Raw genomic sequence first — 21861 nt, forward strand, 5'->3', positions numbered from 1 at the left:
TCTATCTTCTCTTGTGCATTTTGTAAACAACTGTGAATATCAGTGAGAAAATCCTTGCTGATTTTGATTGTATTATCCATAGTAGAAAGTATTAGATTGTCCAATGACTCTAATATTGCACCAATTGGAGCCATCCTCAAAAAATAGTAAAAAAATGAAGATCTCAACGCACTCCAAACTCTAATACAATGCTAAGACAAAGAAGCTCTCAATAATCTCCAATCTCCAAATTAGTTCAAATATCAAAAACCCCACATGCTATTCTGTCCATAAAATGAATTGATAATTTTTCATTAAGATAGAACATGGATTTTTTTATTTTTTCTTTTACCACCATCCAAAAATCTCATTATATGACCATTATATGCCACCATTCAAAACATTTCAACAAACTTTAATAGACTACCACCGTCTTTAAGGGAACTTAATCCATATGAGTGATGGCTTTAAAAAGGATTTACCATATGTCTATTATAACTCATATACAACCAATTCTAATCCATTTTCTGTATGGTTTCAAGGTATATTTGGCACCATCGCACAACTTCAATCAAAACAAATACATACCAATTTCACTGAACAACGATCAACAGAGGGTTTGGCGCCATATGATATCCGTTAATGTGCAGAAATCATCAATGAACAACGTTCCAACACCATTTTTTTTTTAATACGCAACAACATGCATATCCATTCCCTGCTCTTCAGTATTAGTTGAAATCTGTTGCGGTTTTTATTGTTTTCTCTGGAAATGGCGTTTCTATGGCTGGTTTCGTTAAGTCTCCTTTCAATGCTCCGAGCTGCGCATGGTTCCGGATGGACCGATGCTCATGCTACGTTCTACGGTGGGGGTGACACTACTGGCACAATGGGCGGTGCTTGAAGTTATGGCAATCTGTACAGCCAGGGCTACGGTACCAACACCGCGGCTCTGAGCACTGTTTGTTCAATAATGGTGCCTTCCCGGCTCTATCGTTGTCATTGCTACTAACTTCGGCCACTCAACAATGCGATTCCAAATGACAACGGTGATTGGTGCAACCCTGCTCTGGAGCACTTTGATCTCTAGGAGCCCGTTTTTCAGCACATGGGTAAGTTTAGTCAACCAAAACAAAACAGAGGATTATTGGCGTACCATCGGAAATTCTTCGCAATTGTTTGGAGTGCTTCCAAATGTTGTGCTGCTCCCAAATGCTGGAGTAGATGCAGCACCAAATGCCGGAGTCGATTGACCAAAAGCTGGTGTCGAAGAGGTGCCAAACGCTGGAGAAAAGGTGTCAAACGCTGACGCTGGAGAAAAGGTGTCAAACGCTGGAGCGGAAGAAGCCAGTGGACTCAGCAACAGTTCCAAAATATATATCCCATTAAACAGTGGACTGCTATAGGCTATTGCCCCAGTAATTTGAAGTGTTGCGAATCAGATTCCGAGTGTTAAGTGGCCAATCAGAATCCGATGGAAATTTTGCATTTGCAGATAGCTTGGGAAAACACGGAACCAGAATGATTCGGCATCATTCATAATAAGAGAATTTTTCTTATCAGTGTATACGCTGGCGGCCAAGTAAAATCATAATTTTTACCAATCAACCGCCTTCAATTTGCAAATTGACCCTGCAATTTTCAATTTGATGCAAATACTACTGGGAAATATCGAAAACAGAGACTGGATTTCAGATCACATAATTTAAAATAAAGTCTGAACACGCTGACTATGATAACGAGCAGAGTCGTAACCGTGGCGATGTCGAATTCCCTTCCAGTTCTGAAGTGCGTATTCTTATTTAACTGATGCACCTTTCCAGCCAATACAAGATTCACCTTCAGAAATTGATTTTTGCAAATCAATTAGACAGCCACGAAATAAATGCGTGTCCAAGATACATTAAGATTTCTGCTGGCAAACGATACAAAGAAGGTGAATTCAGAAGGAATCCCTCACGAATTCGCAGCTGCTAACAGAACCCAAAACCGACATATAGTCACAAGGAATGAATGCAATATAACAAAAGAATGTGCATGCCCAAGACCAAGACCATGTGTATCAGCTTATTACAAAAAAATGGCTGAAATGAAATAAATTTATATCCAAAAAGGGCCAATAATCATCATCTTTATCGTCAGCATCATAATCATCGACTGTACTGTGATAAAAATGGCGAACTTCCTGAGCAAGGAAGCCTTTACTTAGAAAACGCTACGGTGAGGCCGAGGGTCCGCCGGATTACATTGACGTGCAGGAGCGGAAACGTTTTCAAGGCGAAGAAAGAGAGCAGTCGAAACGATTGCAGGGACAATGGATCAGATCCGGAAAGAAGCAGCTGTTCTTCCTTTCCATCAAGCCGAGGACAGTAAACAGACAAAACTTTTCTGAGTTTTTCGCTTTGCAGAGGTCACTGGAATCGGTAGGGGAAGGAACAGAGAGCGTCTCTACCGTTCGAGTTCAGGTGGTGTGGTATCATTATTTAAAATTCAGTATGCAGATTATTGTAAAGATATACGCTGCAAACCCTGCAGACCCTGCAAAGAGCAGATTTGTCAGGATAGAGAGCAGAGAGCGTATGCAGCGCTGGTGCGCCAGGGAGCAGAGGAGCAGAGGTGTGTCAGGCAAACGCTCAGGCAATGCGCTCAGAGAGCAATCAACTTATTCGGATGAACAATGCAAACGTTCCTCTGTCAAGTGAATGTCAGGCGCAGGTAAAGAATGGCACAAATTTCGCTGGGTGAAGGAGCGTTTGTGTGCAGAGAGCAGCGTATTAAATGCAGGTGGAGCAGCGCTTTTAAATGGGGCATTTATGGACAGAGCGCAGTGGTGACAGAGGCGTTGATGACAGAGGCGTTATAAGGCAGTTATAAGGCAGCGCCTGAAAAGAATATGGCAGAGGGCCAGGACTGCTCACAACAGAGGAATGGCAGCACAGAAACAGGTGGCTCACAATGGAGCAGGGTAGGAGATCGCCCGCTCTGATACCATGTTAAACACACATGGACAGCAAACAATAGGAAAGATAAATCAGTGAGTACATTTTTTTATTAACAGGAGATGTAAATTTATAATACAATGTTGTGACTCTTGGGTTTCAGATCCCAAGGTCTCTTGGACTGCTTAGTCTTTTTGGCTTCCACACTAACCCATTAGGATTAGGTGTCCAACAGAAGCTGACACCAGGGAACCAAAGGAAAAGGAAGATGAGGTGATGCCTGATGTGGAAGAACCTATGGATCCTATTGATCCCCTTCTGCAAGAGCCCTCCTTTTCTAGGAATAGGCCTTCATGGCTTAGGGGGACACTTGATGATGCTGAAGGGCATGTTGCACCTAGGGTAACCTTCTGGGAAAGCAAGAAGCTGACCAGGTATCAGGGATACTTGACCATCATGAGCACAATCAACCAAAATGAGCGTTTGTCATTCACAGACGCTGTCAAGCATCAAGTATGGAAAGATGCTATGACTGAGGAATATGAGTCCATCATGAAAAACGATGTCTGGGATGTGGTCCCTAGACCTCAGGACAAAGCCGTTGTCACTTCAAAATGGCTTTACAAGATAAAGCATGCAGTTGATGGAAGTGTGGAAAAGTATAAGGCTCGTTTTGTTGCTCGTGGCTTCTCTCAAAAGGAAGGTATAGACTATGACGAGATATTTGCACCTGTTTCCCGATATACCACCATCCGCTCGATCATAGCCCTCGCTGCTTCGCAAGGATGGAACCTACATCAGATGGATGTCAAGACTGCATTCTTGCATGGTTCGATCAAAGAGGAAGTCTATGTGGAGCAACCCGAAGGATTTGAGATTCATGATCGAGAATCTCATGTGTGCAGGTTGAAGAAGGCCCTCTATGGGCTCAAGCAAGCACCTCGAGCATGGTATGAAAGGATCGATAGCTACTTGATGAAGATGGGATTCATTAGGAGTGACGCCGACCCTAACCTTTACTTTAAGGTTGAAGATGACAGTCCTCTCATACTGGTGATGTACGCTGACGACCTCTTTTTAACAGGGGCAGACTCTCATTCACAAATGTAAGAGGGAGTTGGCTTCTGTGTTTGAGATGAAGGACCTAGGATTGATGCACTATTTCCTAGGACTAGAAGTCTGGCAGAAGTTAGATTTTCCTATCTCAAGGAAAATATGTGGTAAAGATATTGGAGAGATTCGGTATGGTGGACTGCAAGCCCGTAACTACCCCGATGGAGCTTGACTTCAAGAAGTCAAGCGATAGTGCTGTCGGACCTGTTTTACAAAATGCTACCAAGTATCTTCAACTCGTCGGAGCATTGATATTCTTGGTGAACTCCCGTCTGGATATATGCTTTGCAGTCTACACGTTGAGTCAACATATGGTTGAGCCTCACCACACACATTGGATTGGTGCCAAGAATTTGCTGAGATATCTTTGTGGCACAATCACTCATGGGTTGAGATACACTGCTGAAGATGTGAGACTACTTGGATATAGCGATGTTGATTGGGCATGCAGTGTGGTGGACCGAAAGAGCACTTCCGGGTGCTGTTTCTCTTTGGGATCTGCCTCGATATCTTAGATGAGCAGGAAAAAAAAGTCGGTGGCCTTGAGCACCGCCAAGGTAGAGTACATTGCTACTAGTATGGCCTCTTGTGAGGCAGTCTAGTTGCGAAAGCTCTTCAGTGAGCTGTTTGTATTTACATTGGATACCATCGTGATCTTGATTCTTGTGTGACAACCAGAGCAGGATTCGTTTATCAGAGAACCCTGTATTTCATGATCGCTCCAAGCATATCGATATCAGGTACCGCTATATTCAGGATATGGTGCAGTGGGGAGCAATAAGGCTCCAACATATCGATACAGATGAACAAGTCGTCAACATTTTGACGAAGCCCCTGGGAAAGGTCAAATTCTTGACTTTCCGAGAACGACTTGGTGTCGTTCAGAGACCCTCTTATGAGGGTCGAGTATGATGTATTGAGCTCTAGGAGCTCCAGGGGGCGCGGGGTACTTCTTGGAGTGACATGCGACCACAGGGCGACTCACCATCCCCTGGTGGTGCACTATGTACAGGGTGAAAGGTTCAACCTTCCCCTGTGACACCCCATGGTGACTGTGGAACAGGATGATTAGTTCTCCTATGGGCCAGGATGATTAGTTCTCCATGGCAACTGTGGAAAAGGATGATTAGTTCTCCTATGGGCCAGGATGATTAGTTCTTTGTGGAAACTGTGGAACAGGATGATTAGTTCTCCTGTGGGCCAGGATGATTAGTTCTTCTGTGGTGACTGTTGGACAGGATGATTCGTTCTCTTGTGGACAGGATGATTAGTTCTCTTGTCGAGGCATCCTACCCATGCAGTCTGGGACTCATGGGAAGGGCCTCTCATCTGATCAATGAGCAGGGAAATGGGGCTAGTGACCATAGTAGTACTACCAATGGACGCATCGTTATATCTATTGTACTCCCTATGCTAGGATGACCTCCATTGATCTGGGATCAGTGATACTAATCTGGGATCAGTGAGAGTGGTATGACACTCTGAGACTGACTTCGGGTCAGTGGAGGATGATATGATACATCCTCGATCATTTCTTCTTCTTCATAGTTCGAGCAGAGCAGAGCAGGGCCAAGCTGTGCAGGGCAGTGCATTTGATGGCTGGGATAGTAGCAACGGTCAAACGGATTGCAGATGGAGTTCTCCCTAGTTGAGAGGGAGTGTTAAAATTGGAAACTAGGGCCAAACTCCATGTGGGTCACTTCATTTATGGCAGCTGATATTTTTCCTAGATTCCTCTTGTAGAGAGGTGTAGGATTGATCTAAAGATCATCCAATTCCGACAAGTATTTATGGATATATGAATTTATTAGTAATTACTTGACAAATTGTCAAGGTTTGCTAGCAGTTAAGTGTGTGGCACTCTTACCCAGCGTTGCATATAAATAGAGGAGAGATTGAGTCATTATCTCAACTCATCTTACCTCTCATCTCTTCCATTGTCTCTTGGGTATACGAAGGAGAGAGGACGCAGCTAGGGCAGCATGGAAAGAGGAGGACGCAGCTAGGGCAGCAAGGACGCAGGAAGGTGCAGCAAATGGTTTAGGCCTGCGTTGACCAGCACATTTCCTCCATTGACTGCGGCCTTGTGTGGGCAGCCTCTCCTAGGCTAGCTGAAGTGCTGAACAGGTCTGCGTTGACTGTTTAAGGGCACATTTATGACTGCGTTATCTGGTTAGGGCTGGTTGCAGTATGCTGTAGCATGCACTGCTGTTTTGACCATCTTACCTTGATTGTTTTGGGCTGCCACTACCTCTGTTGGAGACCGAGTTCTCCTAGGTTGTCTTGAAGACATTTTGGGAGCTGATTGATCACTTTTACTATTGCTGTCCAAGGGTTTCATTACTGTTGTTGTAAATCACTGATTAGTGATATTGTACTATCTCTCTCTCTGTGCTAAACTATTGAAGATAAAAGAAGATTTGATCAAAGGGTTTCCCCATATTGGGGTTAGTCCGTGGCTAGCCGCCACATTTTGTGTCTCTTGTCTTGTCTTGTTTTCTTCAATCGTTTAATGTTCTATCTGCACTTTACTTTATGTTGTGATTGCTAATCAGTGGCTAATAAAATGTAAAAGAAGTAAACTACTCTAAGCATAGAACATACCATAATTTAATACTTTGAGCCCTATGGAATATCTTACCCTTGCCTATTGGCTGGAGGGCTGCTTTGTTACATGAAAAAAAACCAAATCTATTCTTGCAATCATTTGTCCACTTTGTTCCACCTTTCCTTCCTGTGGGCTCACCTTGTGGGCTTGGAAGTAATGATCTATGCAAGCCCTCATGGCATGAGCCTTGTGGGCCTGCAAGGTATATGTTGTACTGGTCCACAATGCCTAAAAGCCCTGCATAACAAGAGCTGTCCAGCCCTAAAAGGATGATCAATCTTAAACATATAATGAATTGCATACATTGTGTATTCTATTGCCTCAATTAGTTGACACAAGTCCATACTAGTACGTGTGCGTGTGCATATTTATGTGTTTGTGAGAAATGTTTGTGTTGCCATGAGCGAATATGCCAAGCATTAGGGAATAGTCTAGCTCTAAGCTTATTTCTATTGTTGATTCTGTTAATTTTTCTTTCACAATTCTTGTTTGAAATTATTAAATATACAGTATACTTCTGAAGAGTACTAATATTTTGGGCTGGCTGCTGGGATGCAGCTAACTTAACTTGTATTCTTATAGTATTCTACGAGTTTTAAACCCATGCAAATACATTGATATAAAAGAAAACTTTCACCAATTTTATTTTATTCTTGCATACTATTTTCATTATAACTTTGAATATAGCATTTATGACTGTTAAATTGATATTGATTATAAGTTTTCTGAACATTATTTTGAAATTGGTGGCAGTCAATTCCAAGACATAAATTTGGCATTTTACATTTTCTGACTTTGAGTTCCATCATTGGGACGAAGACCTTTGCTACGATCTTATTTAAAGCTTCTAATTTTGTGTTTTGATAATGTATTAGATTAGAAGTTTGTTAAAATCTATATGCTTAGTGGAAGAATTGAAAATAAACATCTGATATTATTTTTGTAGATAATCTTTCCTAGGGTCCTTCAGTAATGCATGACATTTCCTATTTTGCAGCGGAAATTGGCATGTTCGATAGCTTTGTTGTCGTCTATAAGTTCATCTCTGATCTACATTTCTATGTCACTGGTGGTGATGATGAGAATGAGCTTATTTTGGCTACAGTTCTTCAAGGCTTCTTTGATGTGGTTGCGCTTCTTCTCAGGTTTGTCTCCAAAGGCTCCTACTGTTGGTTGCTTTATCTCATATTGACTTTTGTTACCATTATTGCTTTGATAGTAGATACATATATCCACTCTCAAAACCATGTCAATGGTACACAATTTGTTTGTGTCTTTTCACCGTTGTTTATTTGAAATTATTTCTCAGTTTTTTGGCTGTACCACTGTTTGGCTAATTTTCCAGGAGCAATGTGGAGAAAAGAACAGCTCTTGAGAATTTAGATCTCATCCTTCTTTGTCTTGACGAGATTGTTGATGGGGGGTATGTCCTACCTCGATCTCTCCATTTAATTCTCCCTGATTTGTACAATGGTATTTTACTTTGTCATTTACTTTAGAAGGTTACAATTTTCATTTTTGTGTTTATAAGTGTATTCAAAATGTTTTGAATTACTGTTTTGGTTATATTCCAGCACAACAAAAGTTATATATATTATTTCCCCCAGAAGATGTAAAGGATGTGTGCTTCACTAAACCATGGAATAAGTACAATAGTGACTAACAGATGACCAAGTAGACTATTATATAGTTTATGGAAGTGTCACTTTAAAAAGTTTGTTTTTATTGTGGGAATTTGGAATTAAGAGTAAGATACATTTGATTGTGGAGTCCAACAAACTCGGGGGCACAAGGAAGAAAGAATGATATGCTGATTCTTGATAGTTTTGTGGATTGTATGCTTTTTCAAAGGTCGTATTTCCTTGTTACAGCTCTGTTACTGACAACTGTACATGTTATTTTTAGTGGATGCTGGTATTTCGAAAATGGTTATGATGTCATTCAAGTTTATTAAATGACATTGAAGTTTTTAGTTATGCTTGGAAGAATACATTTGATATAACAGTATAATCCAGTGAAGTTTTCTAATATCACGTTTCTTATTATTTATTTTAACTTTATCATGTTTCTTATTATGTATTTAACTTTCAGAATCATTCTGGAGACTGAAGCAAGTGTAATTGCTGGAAAAGTGGTGACCCATGGTGCTGATGGTGGAGGCGCACCCCTATCTGAGCAGGTCCTTGTGCTCCCTACCTTATCTGATCGTTCTCACAAATATTTTATCATTATTGCCTTAACGAATTGCAATGCATTTACTTCTAAAAGATTTGTCAGCATTAGCTGTAATGCAATGGTCTAATTTCAAGTATATTTGGCCTTGCAGACTATATCTCAAGCACTTGCATCTGCACGGGAACATTTAGCAAGATCACTTCTAAAATAATCATTTGTTTAATCCTTCCTTGCATTTGAGTTTTGTCACCTTACTGGTGATCCTTGGCATGTGTGATGCTTGGTGGTTGTGGACATTGTTTGAATCTTATGCTCATCACTTTTCTAAATTGTAATTTTTCAGTGGAATTACCTGCCATTTTGTCTTCCATTCCAAGCTAATCCAAATTCACATAACTAGGTTGGTTTCTTGATGCAAGCAAGTCTCAAAAAGTCTGAATATGGGGAAAAAAGGTTAAATAACACTGCACCAGAAAATTAAATTCTGTCTTGACTTTTCATGTTTTGTGTTTTTGCATAAATTTTGAAAAGTTCAGGAAGTAGGATATGGTAGTTTGTGTACCTCTTAAGGGTCACAGATTTATATAAGCTTGTTTGCATAAGCTGCTCTTGAAGGCATTTTTTTATAGTATTTTCAAGGAGGCAATCTTGAGTTATGCTAACAGAAAGTGGCATGTAGTTTTGTTTAAAGCGTTATAAATGCAAATGTAATTTAATATGGGATTTCAATCATTAATCCAGACCTGTGCATATCGTAGCAGCGTTGGGCTAATCATTGCTTCAATGTTTGACTAACATTTTGGGCTCCATGGAAATTCCGGTGAGATCCCAATTTAACTAATGGTACTTGAATTTAGATAGTTATTGACTATTGGAAGTTGCCCTTCAACAAATAGAAACAGTATGCTCAGTTTGCTCTATGTTGACTCATGTTTGCAATAGCTGCATAGAGATATATTTGCGCCATGAGAAACTTTTTACTTTGCCTCAACTCAAAGGTCAAACACAGGATTAGCTAATGCAAGACTTGTCTGTTTGGATGAAGGGGAATTATGCACAACGTGTTTTTTTATTTATATGGAAAATTTTGCAACTAGCTATTTGATTCTGATTAACTCCAATGATTTACTGTATTTTCAAAACATTTGTGACAAACATGAACTTCCTTTAAGACATCACTAACATGGCTTGATCTGATATGTCGGTTCATTATTTGTGAGCACTGTTTTAGTTAGGTTACTAAATTTATATCTGGGGGGTTGTTTTTCATTCCCACGCTGTCAAAATAATTAGTGCTTTTAAATACACCGTTTTGCTCATGTTATTGAACTTTGGGCATGTGAGATCTTTGTAAATGTCATGAATTTTTCTGTACTTCATTCTGAATGCATCTTTCCATAATTATGTCATCGCACTAGTAGACAATGCAGCTTTATCTTACCACCTTAGGTTTTGTGGTCATGACTAACTGTTTGCAGCTTAGGTTGTCAACTACACAACATGGGCTGACCACAACTACACAACTACGAAGTGAGAACCTACTATACATAAGTTGTAATTACTTGTTGAGTGGCCACTTCATATTTTATATAGACTACCAAACTCTCAGATCTGGGAAGACACATTTGTGATGGCTTCTACTATTCCTGGAATTCAACTTGAGTAGTGGTGAAGCCTAAATAGTAAATATCACAATGTGGGCCAAGATCATCTATCACATATATGGTCGGCGGAATGCAAAGGATTAGTAGACAAGGCTTGATGTAGATTTTAGAAGTGTTGGTGGTACAAATTATATTCCACAAAAGCAGTGTTTCTCGCCATAGGGGATACACTGCAATATTACACATTGGTGCAAAAGAAACCATTGGTCGCCAGTTCAACAGACTAGTAGCTAATTGTAGGACAATTGTATAAGTTCTCATTAGATGGCATCATCTGATATTTCATTCTAAACCATATGTGTCTTTTAATCCTTTGCAAATGCTATAACTGTTGAAGATTGTAATTAGGTTCGGTCTTCATAATTGTACTTAAGTCATAATGAAATATATTTATCAAAAGAAAGCAAAAATATTTTTTTATTAATTAAATTGACTTGTTAAAGCATTGGTTTCATGTTTGGGTCAATTGTCATAGGTCAAAAGAACTCCTCCATAAAGTTACCTTGCAAGGCCGACTTTCAAACTCATCCTCCAAAAGTCAGCTTCACAAACAAGTTCATGTCGGCTTATTTTACTATGTGAAACCACTATATATAGGCGTGAAAACTTCATTGAATTCATAGAGATACAACTTTGCAGAAATTTCAGAGACGTAAGTTCGGATATTTCAGAGATATGAGTTTGGTAATTTCAGTGATACTAGTTCGAAAATTTGTCAAAAGGTTTGGTGCATCTCAGTGGAAGGAAGTCAGATGAGGATATTATATATAGGACGTAACTACTAAACTTGACACATAATTGAAGTTTGGAACCATTATTGAGTTATCATCACAGAGTCGAAGATTGTTGCTACTTCTACAGGACCGAAGGCAGGGATATCTTTACAGGACCGAGACATGTCTTTGTTCCAAGACCGTGTTATCATATGTACGCTACCTATATCGGACTAAAGCATGAAGCCTCTCACAGGGCTATGTCACATGGAGGATCGAAGCATGATTGAGGCATAACACTAAAGATTGTCAAGGGTTATCGTATTGATGCAAGAAAGATGTGTTGGGTATATACTAAAGAGCGAAATACTACACACAGGACTCAGAACTGATGGATGGAAGAAGTCTTTGGTCTAGGTTGTGAGGGTCTTGGTCGTCTCAATTGTGTTTTTGAATATATTGAAGGAAGAATTCTTATTGGGTTTTCCCCTACGTAGGGGTTTTCCCTGGGTTGCATGCCTACATCTTGTGTCCTCCTTTATTTATTGTATGGCATTAGTCTTGATGATAAGAACAAGATAAATTGCAAGAAGAAAAACTAATAATGAAACATCACAAGATAATTTCATAATAAGAGAAATCAATTAATTTTCCACCCCATTGGATTTCTCAACATGGTTTCAGAGCTATGGTGAAAGAAGGTTGAAGATCACCTTGTTGGCAAGAAGGAAATGCAGTGTTTGAAGAAAAGGAAGAATATGATTTGAAATTTTTGAAGTGTAAGGAAGGCTTTGAGTTAGGGCAAGTATATGAATATGTGTCTAAGGCCAACAAAGCTCTAAACTATTTTGTGCAAGTCAAATAATCAAAGACAAAAGTTCCTAATGATAACCAAGAACTGTAGGACCCTTTTAGGACAATGAAGGCTACGACAACACTCAAGTAAGGGGTAGCGAAGTTGTTTAAAGGATTAGCGAAGGGCTTTGATGAGTGATCTCTTCCAACGTCTAAGAACCGTAGGCCTATATCCAAATTAACACAGGCAAAAATCCGAATGAAATTATGTGCTGAACAGTATCTGATCCTTACAACAAGTCTAATAGATTATCAAATCAAATGTATGTAGAGGGTACGTATATTTATTTTTATGAGCTTCTAGATTTTCAAAACTTTGATAGTCTAAGATAAATAGTGTAATCCCTGTATAAGGTCTATATTAGGATTCCATCCTCTATTGTTGTATAGAAAATCTAGATTAAAAATAAAATAAAATCATGTTCTTTGTAGCATATGTTTTGCTTGAAAGTATTTATTACAGGGATAAAAGATCATGGCTTAATACATAGAGAACACTTCAAGGAATCCTTACAACTTTGTTGAGGAACATCTCCAAGTATGTCTTAAGACTATACACTTTATGAAATTATCTTAATATAAAATATATGTTCATCATCTTTTAAAATTTGCATTACAATACTAATATCATTCTTATTTGGGTGATTAATCATTATATAAATCTACCCTCTTTATATCTTTGATCATTCTTGTGGAACCCTAAAAAGGTTCTTTGTAAAACCCTAACTTAAGGGTATGTCAATGATAATGTGTGAAACCCTAGCCTACTTAGGGTTATTGGTAAAGTCTAAGAAAATGTTATTCTTGATGTTTGAAGTTTTTGATGATGTCATGTTTGGGGTTTTGGTATGGTCATGAAAACCCTAATCTTTTAGGGTTGAATGGTGATGTCTGAAATCCCAAACCTGTGAAGTTTTGGTAAATTTGGTTTTTGCTATGTTATGTATTGAAACCCTAGATCTTTAGGGTTTGGTAGGGTTTATAAGCAAGACCCTTATTTTAGATAATGTCCTAGGAATGAATCCCTAGGTATATGTTTGTCCATCTGATCAAGTTTGATATATTGATATTTGTGTCATTAGGTTTGGCTGATATATGTTATGCTTATGCATGATGACAAAATCCTAGATATGTATATGTGTTGACCTAATTGTTGATGGTCATAAGTCTTAGGGTTTGGAACTAAGCCCTAGTTGAAGTTTGATTCTCTAGGATGATAATGTTTGTGAATTCTAGGGTTTTGTAAATAAACCTTAGTAGAAGTTCAATTCTCTAATATATGATGATAGTGTGATAATATGAGATTTATGAAAGATTGTTGAAATTTGAAATTAAGTTGTGATTGGTTTTGATTGTTGAAAGCTTAGTGTCTCATGTATGGAATCTAGGGTTGTGCGTTAAATCCTAATAGAAAGTCTAACACGTGAATTCTGAAAGTTGTTAGATGCATTGTTGAATTGCACTTGTTTGAATTGTTTCTAGGGTTTGCAATATGAAAAGTTTGTCATATCTTTGAAGGAAATATTGAAGCTCTAGATATTTTGAGACTGATATCTTGCATGAGTTACTTTAACTGATGTGGTCTAGGGTTTGTAATAAAACCCGAACAAGAAGTTGAAGTATAGAAGTATGTGTCTCTTGTTGATTATGAACATAAATATGTTTAAGTATTTGATGGCTAAAGTCTAATGCTTCCATTATTGAATGGTTCTGATATAGTTATCTTCATGCTTCTATATATGTTTTTGGTTGTACTTGCTGTCTAAGTTGTGTAGGGACATAAATCTTCAAAATGTTGAAGATATTAGTAAGCAAAGTGGACTTGATTGACAAACATGATAAATCAAGTTATATGAACAAGACGACTATGAGAAGAAGGATGGAAGCCATGAAAAATTCTCCGATGGTATAGAAAGAAGTTGATCTCCAGAGTTAAGGAGGAGTTTGGATAAAAGAAAAGGAGTATATCTCCCGATTTGGGAGGGAGAGCATATTATAGTCATGATGGATACATTGAAGAAGAAATGAAGAATGCATATTGAGGTGCTGTCGAAAGAAGGAAAGATGGATTTGGTTGCTACATGTGAAGTAGGAAAGGAGGTTGAATGATTGAGGAAACCTTTGTCAAGAATTTGGGAAGACTCGAAGTCCTCCTGTGATGAATTATGAGGGAACATCAAGAAGTTGGAAGGCCCTAAAGGTTTGTGTTTACTCATGAGTAGTTGAAATGTTGTTACTAATTGGGGTTGTCATTGTTCAGGTATATCTCTCGAATTTTTTGAAAAGGCATGCTTAATGTTAGACAGATTTGATGTGTTGAGGCTTTTAGGGTCCTATAAAGTATAGTGATCAATTGATGATTATCTGGTTATTTATTTTGGGAATCTGCTGATAAAATTTAGCCTACAAATACACCAGGTCTTATAGTCTAAATTGTCTTTGTACAAAGGTCCCTAGGAGGTCATCATTGAGATGTCATGAGTCAGCTGTCAGAATCCACCCTTTCCATTGCTAAAAGATGAAATGTCCCTAAAGTTATTTTTAATAGTTTTGATTTTAAATGAGTTTTAATTTTACAAAATATATATGTATTTTGTAAAATTATTTATTTGAAATATTAAACTTAAATCTAAAATAACTTAGAAAACCCAAACTCTAAACTATGGAACCATATTTGCCTTCATGCGTCAAGTCACAAGTCAAATCCATAAAGTCAAAGTAAATTGTGTCCCCACCCGTCACTTAACTATTAAATCACCTTATTCTTTCATGGCTCGAGATATGTGCAAAATAAACCAATGGTTATTAATACTTAACTATTAAATCACCTTATTCTTTCATGGCTCGAGATATGTGCAAAATAAATCAATGGTTATTGATGGATTTTGGGGCCCTGCCTTTTCGACATTTAACTAGGGGGTTTCGAAAAAGCAGTTTTTGGTGGATTTAAGGGCGCTTGCCTTTTCGACATTTAACTAGGGGGGTTCTGAAAAAGCAATTTCACATTTACTGCTTTTTACAATCACCCTCTTTCTTATCTCAGACTTCCCCCCTTCCCAAACCATTTACTACCTACCCCACTCCGAAAACCATTTATTGTATTGATTTGAATCTTATGATGTATGGTGAGAAGGTCAATGATTCTGTTTGATTAATCAAATTTCTCTGGAGTTGGAGCTTGGATTCCTCTAAAGCTTGGGTGATATATTTATAAAATAACTTTACGGATGTCAGGCTAAGTAAGAATAAGACTGAGGTGAACAAGACCGAGGTAAAAAGGAGACTTACAGGTGTGAAATGAGGTTACAAGTGAAAGTAAAAGGAGGCTCAACAAACTATTTTGAGATTGAAAATAATTTTAATTATTTTTAAAATCAAAACCATAGGAGCAAAACCAACAAAAGCTTTACTTTGAAAATCCATGAGAAGGAAAAAGATCCATGAGAAGGAAAAAGAAGGCATGTAATGGATGGATTTACGGGATGAAATTATTTGAGGAGGAGATATTTTGAGGATTTCATTTAGTAAATTCAAGAAAATAGAGAAATATGAAATTCATTTATGGAATATTTGAAAAATATTTCCTTCCAAAATATTTTATGACATTGGTGAAGCATTGTCAAAGAGTGACATAAAATCATTAGTAAATTTAATCAATTGACGAATTTTTAAGGACAACTTCACAAACCCCAGATTTTAAGGCACAAAATTATCAGTTGAAAGACAAATGGCAGAAAATCAACAGCTCTAGATTTCAAGGGCATGAAGATATCAACAGCAAAGCAACAACCTTTTCAGTCCAAGTCATCACCAGAATCCTCGAAATTAGTGCCAGAGAGCTTCAACAGTTTAATTCTCCTATATTCTTGTACTATTTTTGTAAACAAATTTTTAGGATATTTTGTAGAAACATCTTGATATTTAAAATCAAGATATTTTGATGAAAATTGTATAAATACTTCATATATTGAAGTACAAAGGGTTGGAACTCGTGTGAAGAAAGCAAATCTTTGATGTAAATATGTACATTTAATGAAGTGATCATTTCCATTAATACAGAAAGTTTGTTCCAAGATTCTTGTGTCAGGCAATTGGTGAAGTTTCATCTCTTGTAAAATTGTTATTTTTCCAGTTTCCCATATGTTTTTTTTTGTCTCTATTGTTTAAAGAAGATTAAGGGCTGAATTTGTTTAAATACACTCTGCTATGGCTTATAAACAATTTATGTCTTCACTCTAATATTAAGTATAGAATCCATCATAGCATGCTCTATATTTAATTGAATCTAACTCTTTTCATCCCATTCACCCCACAAATGCTCTAAAGATCCAAAAGTCTGCCTACCTTGCCCTGCTACATCTGTTCTGACATTTTTGTATTTGATCACCCTAAGACTTATGACTCCATTGCCCAATGGACTTTCCTTGTAGTTTCAATCAAATCGTTGAAAAAACCAAACTCAAAACTCAATAACTAGCCTGATATCTCAGAATAACAAATCTAAATCATATAGAGAGATCCCTCTCTAAAGTTGGAAGGGATAGATCCCAACATCCAAAGCGGTTTTGTGGTTACCTCTGGGTTTCTCTCACAATTACATAGTGATAACAAAGGCCTTGTGTGTGAGACACATTGCATGTGAGGACATCAAGCTGACGCTTTATGTTGATGTTTATATTGCGAAGTAAGGAGGGTGGTGTTCGTCATAGAGCTCTGACCTCAGATATGCATTCGGATCCCTGGGTTGATGGTTAACAAGTAAGCTTGATGGTATCTAGAATGGCTGAAAGCTTTAGTCCATATTAGTCCCACCTGGATAGATTGCCCTAGTCAGAAATCTAGTCCATGGTATTCCGGTGCCTAAACTCTTCGTAGATCATGTGTTTTGAGATTTTTCATGTACCTCCATAGATGTATGTAAGAATGAATACCTCCCTAGTTAAGAGGGAGTGTTGAAGAATGTAACTAGGTTCGGTCTTCATAATTGTACTTAAGTCATAATGAAATATATTTATCAAAATAAAGAAAAAATAATTTTTTATTAATTAAATTGACTTGTTAAAGCATGGGTTTCATGCTTGGGTCAATTGTCATAGGTCAAGCCTCCATTGTAGGCTTTAGGATTTTTTTTATTTAAGTCAAAGTCTAATTTATTTTGTCAAAATAACTCCTCCATCAAGTCACCTTGCAAGGTCGACCTTCAAACTCATCCTCCAAAAGTCGGCTTCACAAACAAGTTCATGTCAACTTATTTTACTATGGGAAACCACTATATATAGGCATGTAAACTTCGTTGAAATCACAAAGATACAACTTCGCAGAAATTTCAGAGACATAAGTTCGGATATTTCAAAGATATGAGTTTGGTAATTTCAATGATACTAGTTTGGAAATTTCAGAGAAAAGGTTTGGTGCATATCAATGGAAGGAAGCCGGATGAGGAGATTATAGACAGGTCGTAATTACTAAAGCTAACACATAATCAAAGTCTGGAATCATTACCAAGTCATCATCACCGAGTCGAAGATTGTTGCTACTTCTACATGATTGAAGACAGGGATATCTTTATAGGACCAAGACATGTCTTTATTACAAGACTGTGTTATCATATGTACGCTACCTATACTAGACCAACATGAACCCTATTATGGGACTGTGTCATTACATGGAGGATCGAAGCATGATTGAGGCATAACACTGAAGATTGTCAAGGGTTATCATATTGATGCAAGAAATATGTATTGAGTATATACTAAACAACGAAATACTACACACAGGACCTAGAACTGAAGAATAATGTAACAACGTTGACTTGATGGATGGAAGAAGTCTTTGGTCTAGGTTGTGGGGGTCTTGGTCGTCTCAATTGTGTTTTTAAATGTACTGAAGGAAGACTTGTTGACTGGGTTTTCCCCTACGTAGGGGTTTTTCCCTCAATGCGCGCCTACATCTTGTGTCCTCCTTTGTTTATTGTATGGCATTAGTTGTGATGATAAGAACAAGATAAATTGCAAGAAGAAAAACTAATAATGAAACATCACAATATAATGTCATAATAAGAGAAATCAATTAACTTGCCACCCCATTGGATTTCTCAACAAGAATAGGGTTGCTATGGTGAAAAGGCTTATGCCAGAACTAACTATTTTACAAGCAAGTCTATGGTGGTGTTGTCAGGATTACAACAACCCCCTTTTGTTTTGTGCATAAGGAAAAAACAAAAGTCCTAAACAATTTTTTTATTGTTTTTCCTAAAAAATCCAAAAAAGCTTTCAAAAATTAAAGAAAAACATCAAAAAATAGTTTCCACTACAAAGATGGATACTTTTTCCATTACATCTCCTAAGGCCTCAACGACACCTATTTCCACCAAGATCCTTGGGAATCCTTTTCGTTCAAACTAGTTTTTGAATTAGAAACATTTCATAATACAATTCCTTCTTTAACAGATTACTATTTCAAGTCTTAGACCAAGTCAGTAATGAGAAGAACAAAGAAAAGAAAGCATGGTTCTTTAGACACTGTGTCCGAATTTAGTTGGAAAGCTTAGGGAGATGTAAAAGAGAAGGCCCAAGAATCTTCCCAGGTCCTAGGAGCTTTTGTAAATTATAACCAATATCATCTAAATGAGCTTGCAACCTCATACGACAATAGTCTACAGAAAATTAAAGTATTAGAGAAGCAATTAGATAAGAGTGGATTATTTAATGAAGAAAACTGACAAATGTACTTTGCAACTGATTTGCAGAGTACTTTTAGGTGGAATTGAAAGAGTTATAGATCGATCGATCAGAGGATGAGAAAAAGTACTCTTTCAGAACGTGCCACCCATAGATCAAATTAAACAAAGTTTAGCGATATTCTAGAAAATTACAAGTCATAACTATGAAAGCATCAAAATGTCAATCAATGGGTAGGTATTAGTGTAAATGAACCAATTTCATTGGATGAGGTCATGATATAATTTTGTAAGTCGTGGTTAGTGATGATCATAATCTCCAATTAAATACAATCCAATCCAATCACAAAGTTTTGTAAATGATGAAAACAACCAAAATCTATTGTTATGAGCTCTCACGGTTGTGATACTATTGGAATAAACACTGATCTAGGTGGTTGATGGAATTAGGTTTGAGAGGAGTGCCTCCAGGAATAGGAAAAAAGGTGGTGCATGGTCATTTGGGTTCCTTTATCTATGCTTTGGAAATAATCCTTTTAGGAGGGTCTCTTTGTGGTCTAAATTCCCCTCAAATTGTTAACCTCTTCTCTTCCCCTTTGAAGCTAATTATAGCAATATAGAGTAGTTGGTAATAGCCTTGAACCAACCAAGACTAAGTCTTGTGGGAAAAGAAATACTAATCCTCTTTATTTTAATTGCTTCAAACAACAATGCTTTCTCACAAGGGCTCAAAAGGAAGCTTGCAAAGCTGAAGTCTTTTATCACTCCATGTTTCCTCTAACAATTAAGAAGGATATGAACATTCTCAGGGTTCAGTTTACTAGAAAAGAAATAAGGTACCCTGAGACCTAATAGAAGATTATTTACAGGTTGGGTGGAGGACCCAGGGTTCTCTAGAACACATGACACTAAGTTCTTAAAAGAAAAAGAGATTTTCTACTTTAACTAAATCCTCCATTGCTTAGGTCGTAGAGGAAAGGGGAACCCAACAAGAAATTCTACATAAAATGGGAAAATTTTGGACAAAAGATTCAAATGACTCGGAAAAGTTGTCTGAGTAAAGTTCAAAGCCTTGTTCAAATAAGGAAAGACAAATGAGACTAGGAAAGAGAAAACGAAGCATTCAAACACAAGAGGAACTCTTTCAAACTGAATAGTTATTTAGGAGAACATGGAATAGAAAAGACAACTTGCAACAAGAGGTGCTATGAATATCCAACCTCTAAACCTTGTCTGACTAACTTACTTTGCTCCTTGGCTGATTTTTCTCCCAAGACATTTTTAAGTTCTTTAATTTCTAGACAATCCATGTCCTTTATAAAATATTGCATAGACAAATATATAACAATTGGATAGTTATCATGGAATTTAATGAACTTGAAAAACAAACTGAAGCCATGCTTTTGGACACGTTGTAGTCTGGTTTTTCTTAATGGCAGACAAGAGGATTTATAATTGTAAACCCTTTTATATAGTAAATATAGACTTTACCTCAGACAATAAAACAAAAAAATGAAATAAAGTTAATTTCGCTGCATGTACAAAGATATTTTTGATGTAATGTAATTCAAAAAAAATTCAAATTCTAAAAGTTTGAAATAATGCTCATTTCAAATTTCAATTATAAATGTGGAGTCAACATATGGAAAACACATTTGTATATAATAAATTGTTGAAATATACATGTAGTGGAGATAAAAAGCACACTAAAACCATAATGTAGCTCCATTGATTAACTAGAAATTGAAAACTGAAAAAGTTTTGTCACTTTTATCTTTAGTGAATGAAAAAATGTACATTCACATTAAGAATGCCCTTGATGCATGATTCACTTGGATTACATTCAAAAAATATGACACTCAACTAGAAAAAAAATGGTTGGCCTACCATTAAAATTCCTTGAAGACAAATTAAATGGTGGTTGTGATGTGCTAGAACACATTTTCAAAATAAAAAACATCAAGAATAAATAAATAAGGTAGATTTCCTACAATGAGTGATAGTTTGATGGTGACCATATTGATTGTAAGGTTTCCACCTTCCTATAAGCATTTTCTAGAAACTATTCATTTGATTTATAAGTTGGAAAAGACTACATTTAATAAATTGAGTGAGTTATTGGTTAAACATGATAAAACATTTGGGAAAAAGAAACAATCAAGTGAAAATGTCTTTCATGTGGGATCAAGTTCAAGTAAGACATCACCTAAAATTTAAAGAGGAAGAGGTGCTCACATTAACACTAAAAACTTCATTGACAATCCAAATTAGTATTCTTAGTGCAATAATTGATAGGTTAATTTCTCAACACTTAATATGTCAATTTAGGTTTTGTAATCTTCGAGGAACGACACAATTTATGTTGGAACAAGACTTTTGGGAACTTGCAAATGAACCTCTGTCTATCTAGACAATCCAATCAATGATCACTTTCAGTCCCTACCAAAACACAATCTCTTGAATTTAATCAATGTAACTCCTAGTGGAATTATTCAACATAACATATAAAGGAAACCTTAACTAATAGCCACTGAGCTCTTTGATTATGGATTTGTATGGATTGAGAGGCTCAAGGTTCGACTCAATTGTCACAAAAGACATCAAGAACCTCTGTGGTTTATCTTCTAAATCAAGAAAGAACAAGGCTCCCAATTTTTTCCCCTTATGGGTTGAGGGACTTAAGGTTTGACTCAATTGTCCATAAGACAAAGGAGATCAAGAGCCCATGCAATTTATTCACACATGAAGCAAAATAAGGATAGATTTCCTTGTCATGACCCCTTCGGGGCTCATATACTTAGTGCTTTGCTCAATTGTCCAGAAGACAAAGGGGCTTAGAATCTTGTTGCAATCATCAAGCAAAAAGTATTTAGGCTAAAAAAAACTCACTCTTTAAGTAGTGCTGCAAAAATCTACCAATCAATAATAAAAGGGCAATAGAACCTAGTCTTGAATCTTGCCAAAGTTCTTAACCATTAAATCACTTTGTTATTAGCATGAATACACTCCAAAAATTAGGGAAGCGTAGCTTGTCTCAAGTTATGCTTTAATAACTATTCATATTTAGTTCATTATAAATAAAAATTAACTCTTGTAATATATATAGAAACAAAATATAAAATAACCCAGATCCAAG

At 37.0% G+C, this 21861-nt stretch overlaps 1 protein-coding gene across 1 annotated transcript; it reads left to right on the top strand.

The window, feature by feature from the left end:
* The first annotated feature begins 7640 nt into the window (after positions 1-7640).
* On the top strand, positions 7641-9460 carry LOC149190120 (coatomer subunit zeta-2-like). Its single transcript, XM_089413364.1, has 4 exons — positions 7641-7784; positions 7985-8062; positions 8731-8818; positions 8966-9460. Exons 1-4 carry the CDS (start codon positions 7648-7650, stop codon positions 9023-9025), a joined length of 363 nt encoding a protein of 120 aa, XP_089269490.1. The 5' UTR covers positions 7641-7647; the 3' UTR covers positions 9026-9460.
* Positions 9461-21861: the final 12401 nt, after the last annotated feature.

The sequence above is a fragment of the Pinus tabuliformis genome, chromosome 3_1 (genome assembly GCF_031772625.1).
Source record: "Pinus tabuliformis cultivar Carrire ecotype Pingquan chromosome 3_1, CPIR1, whole genome shotgun sequence".
Lineage (NCBI taxonomy): Eukaryota > Viridiplantae > Streptophyta > Pinopsida > Pinales > Pinaceae > Pinus > Pinus tabuliformis.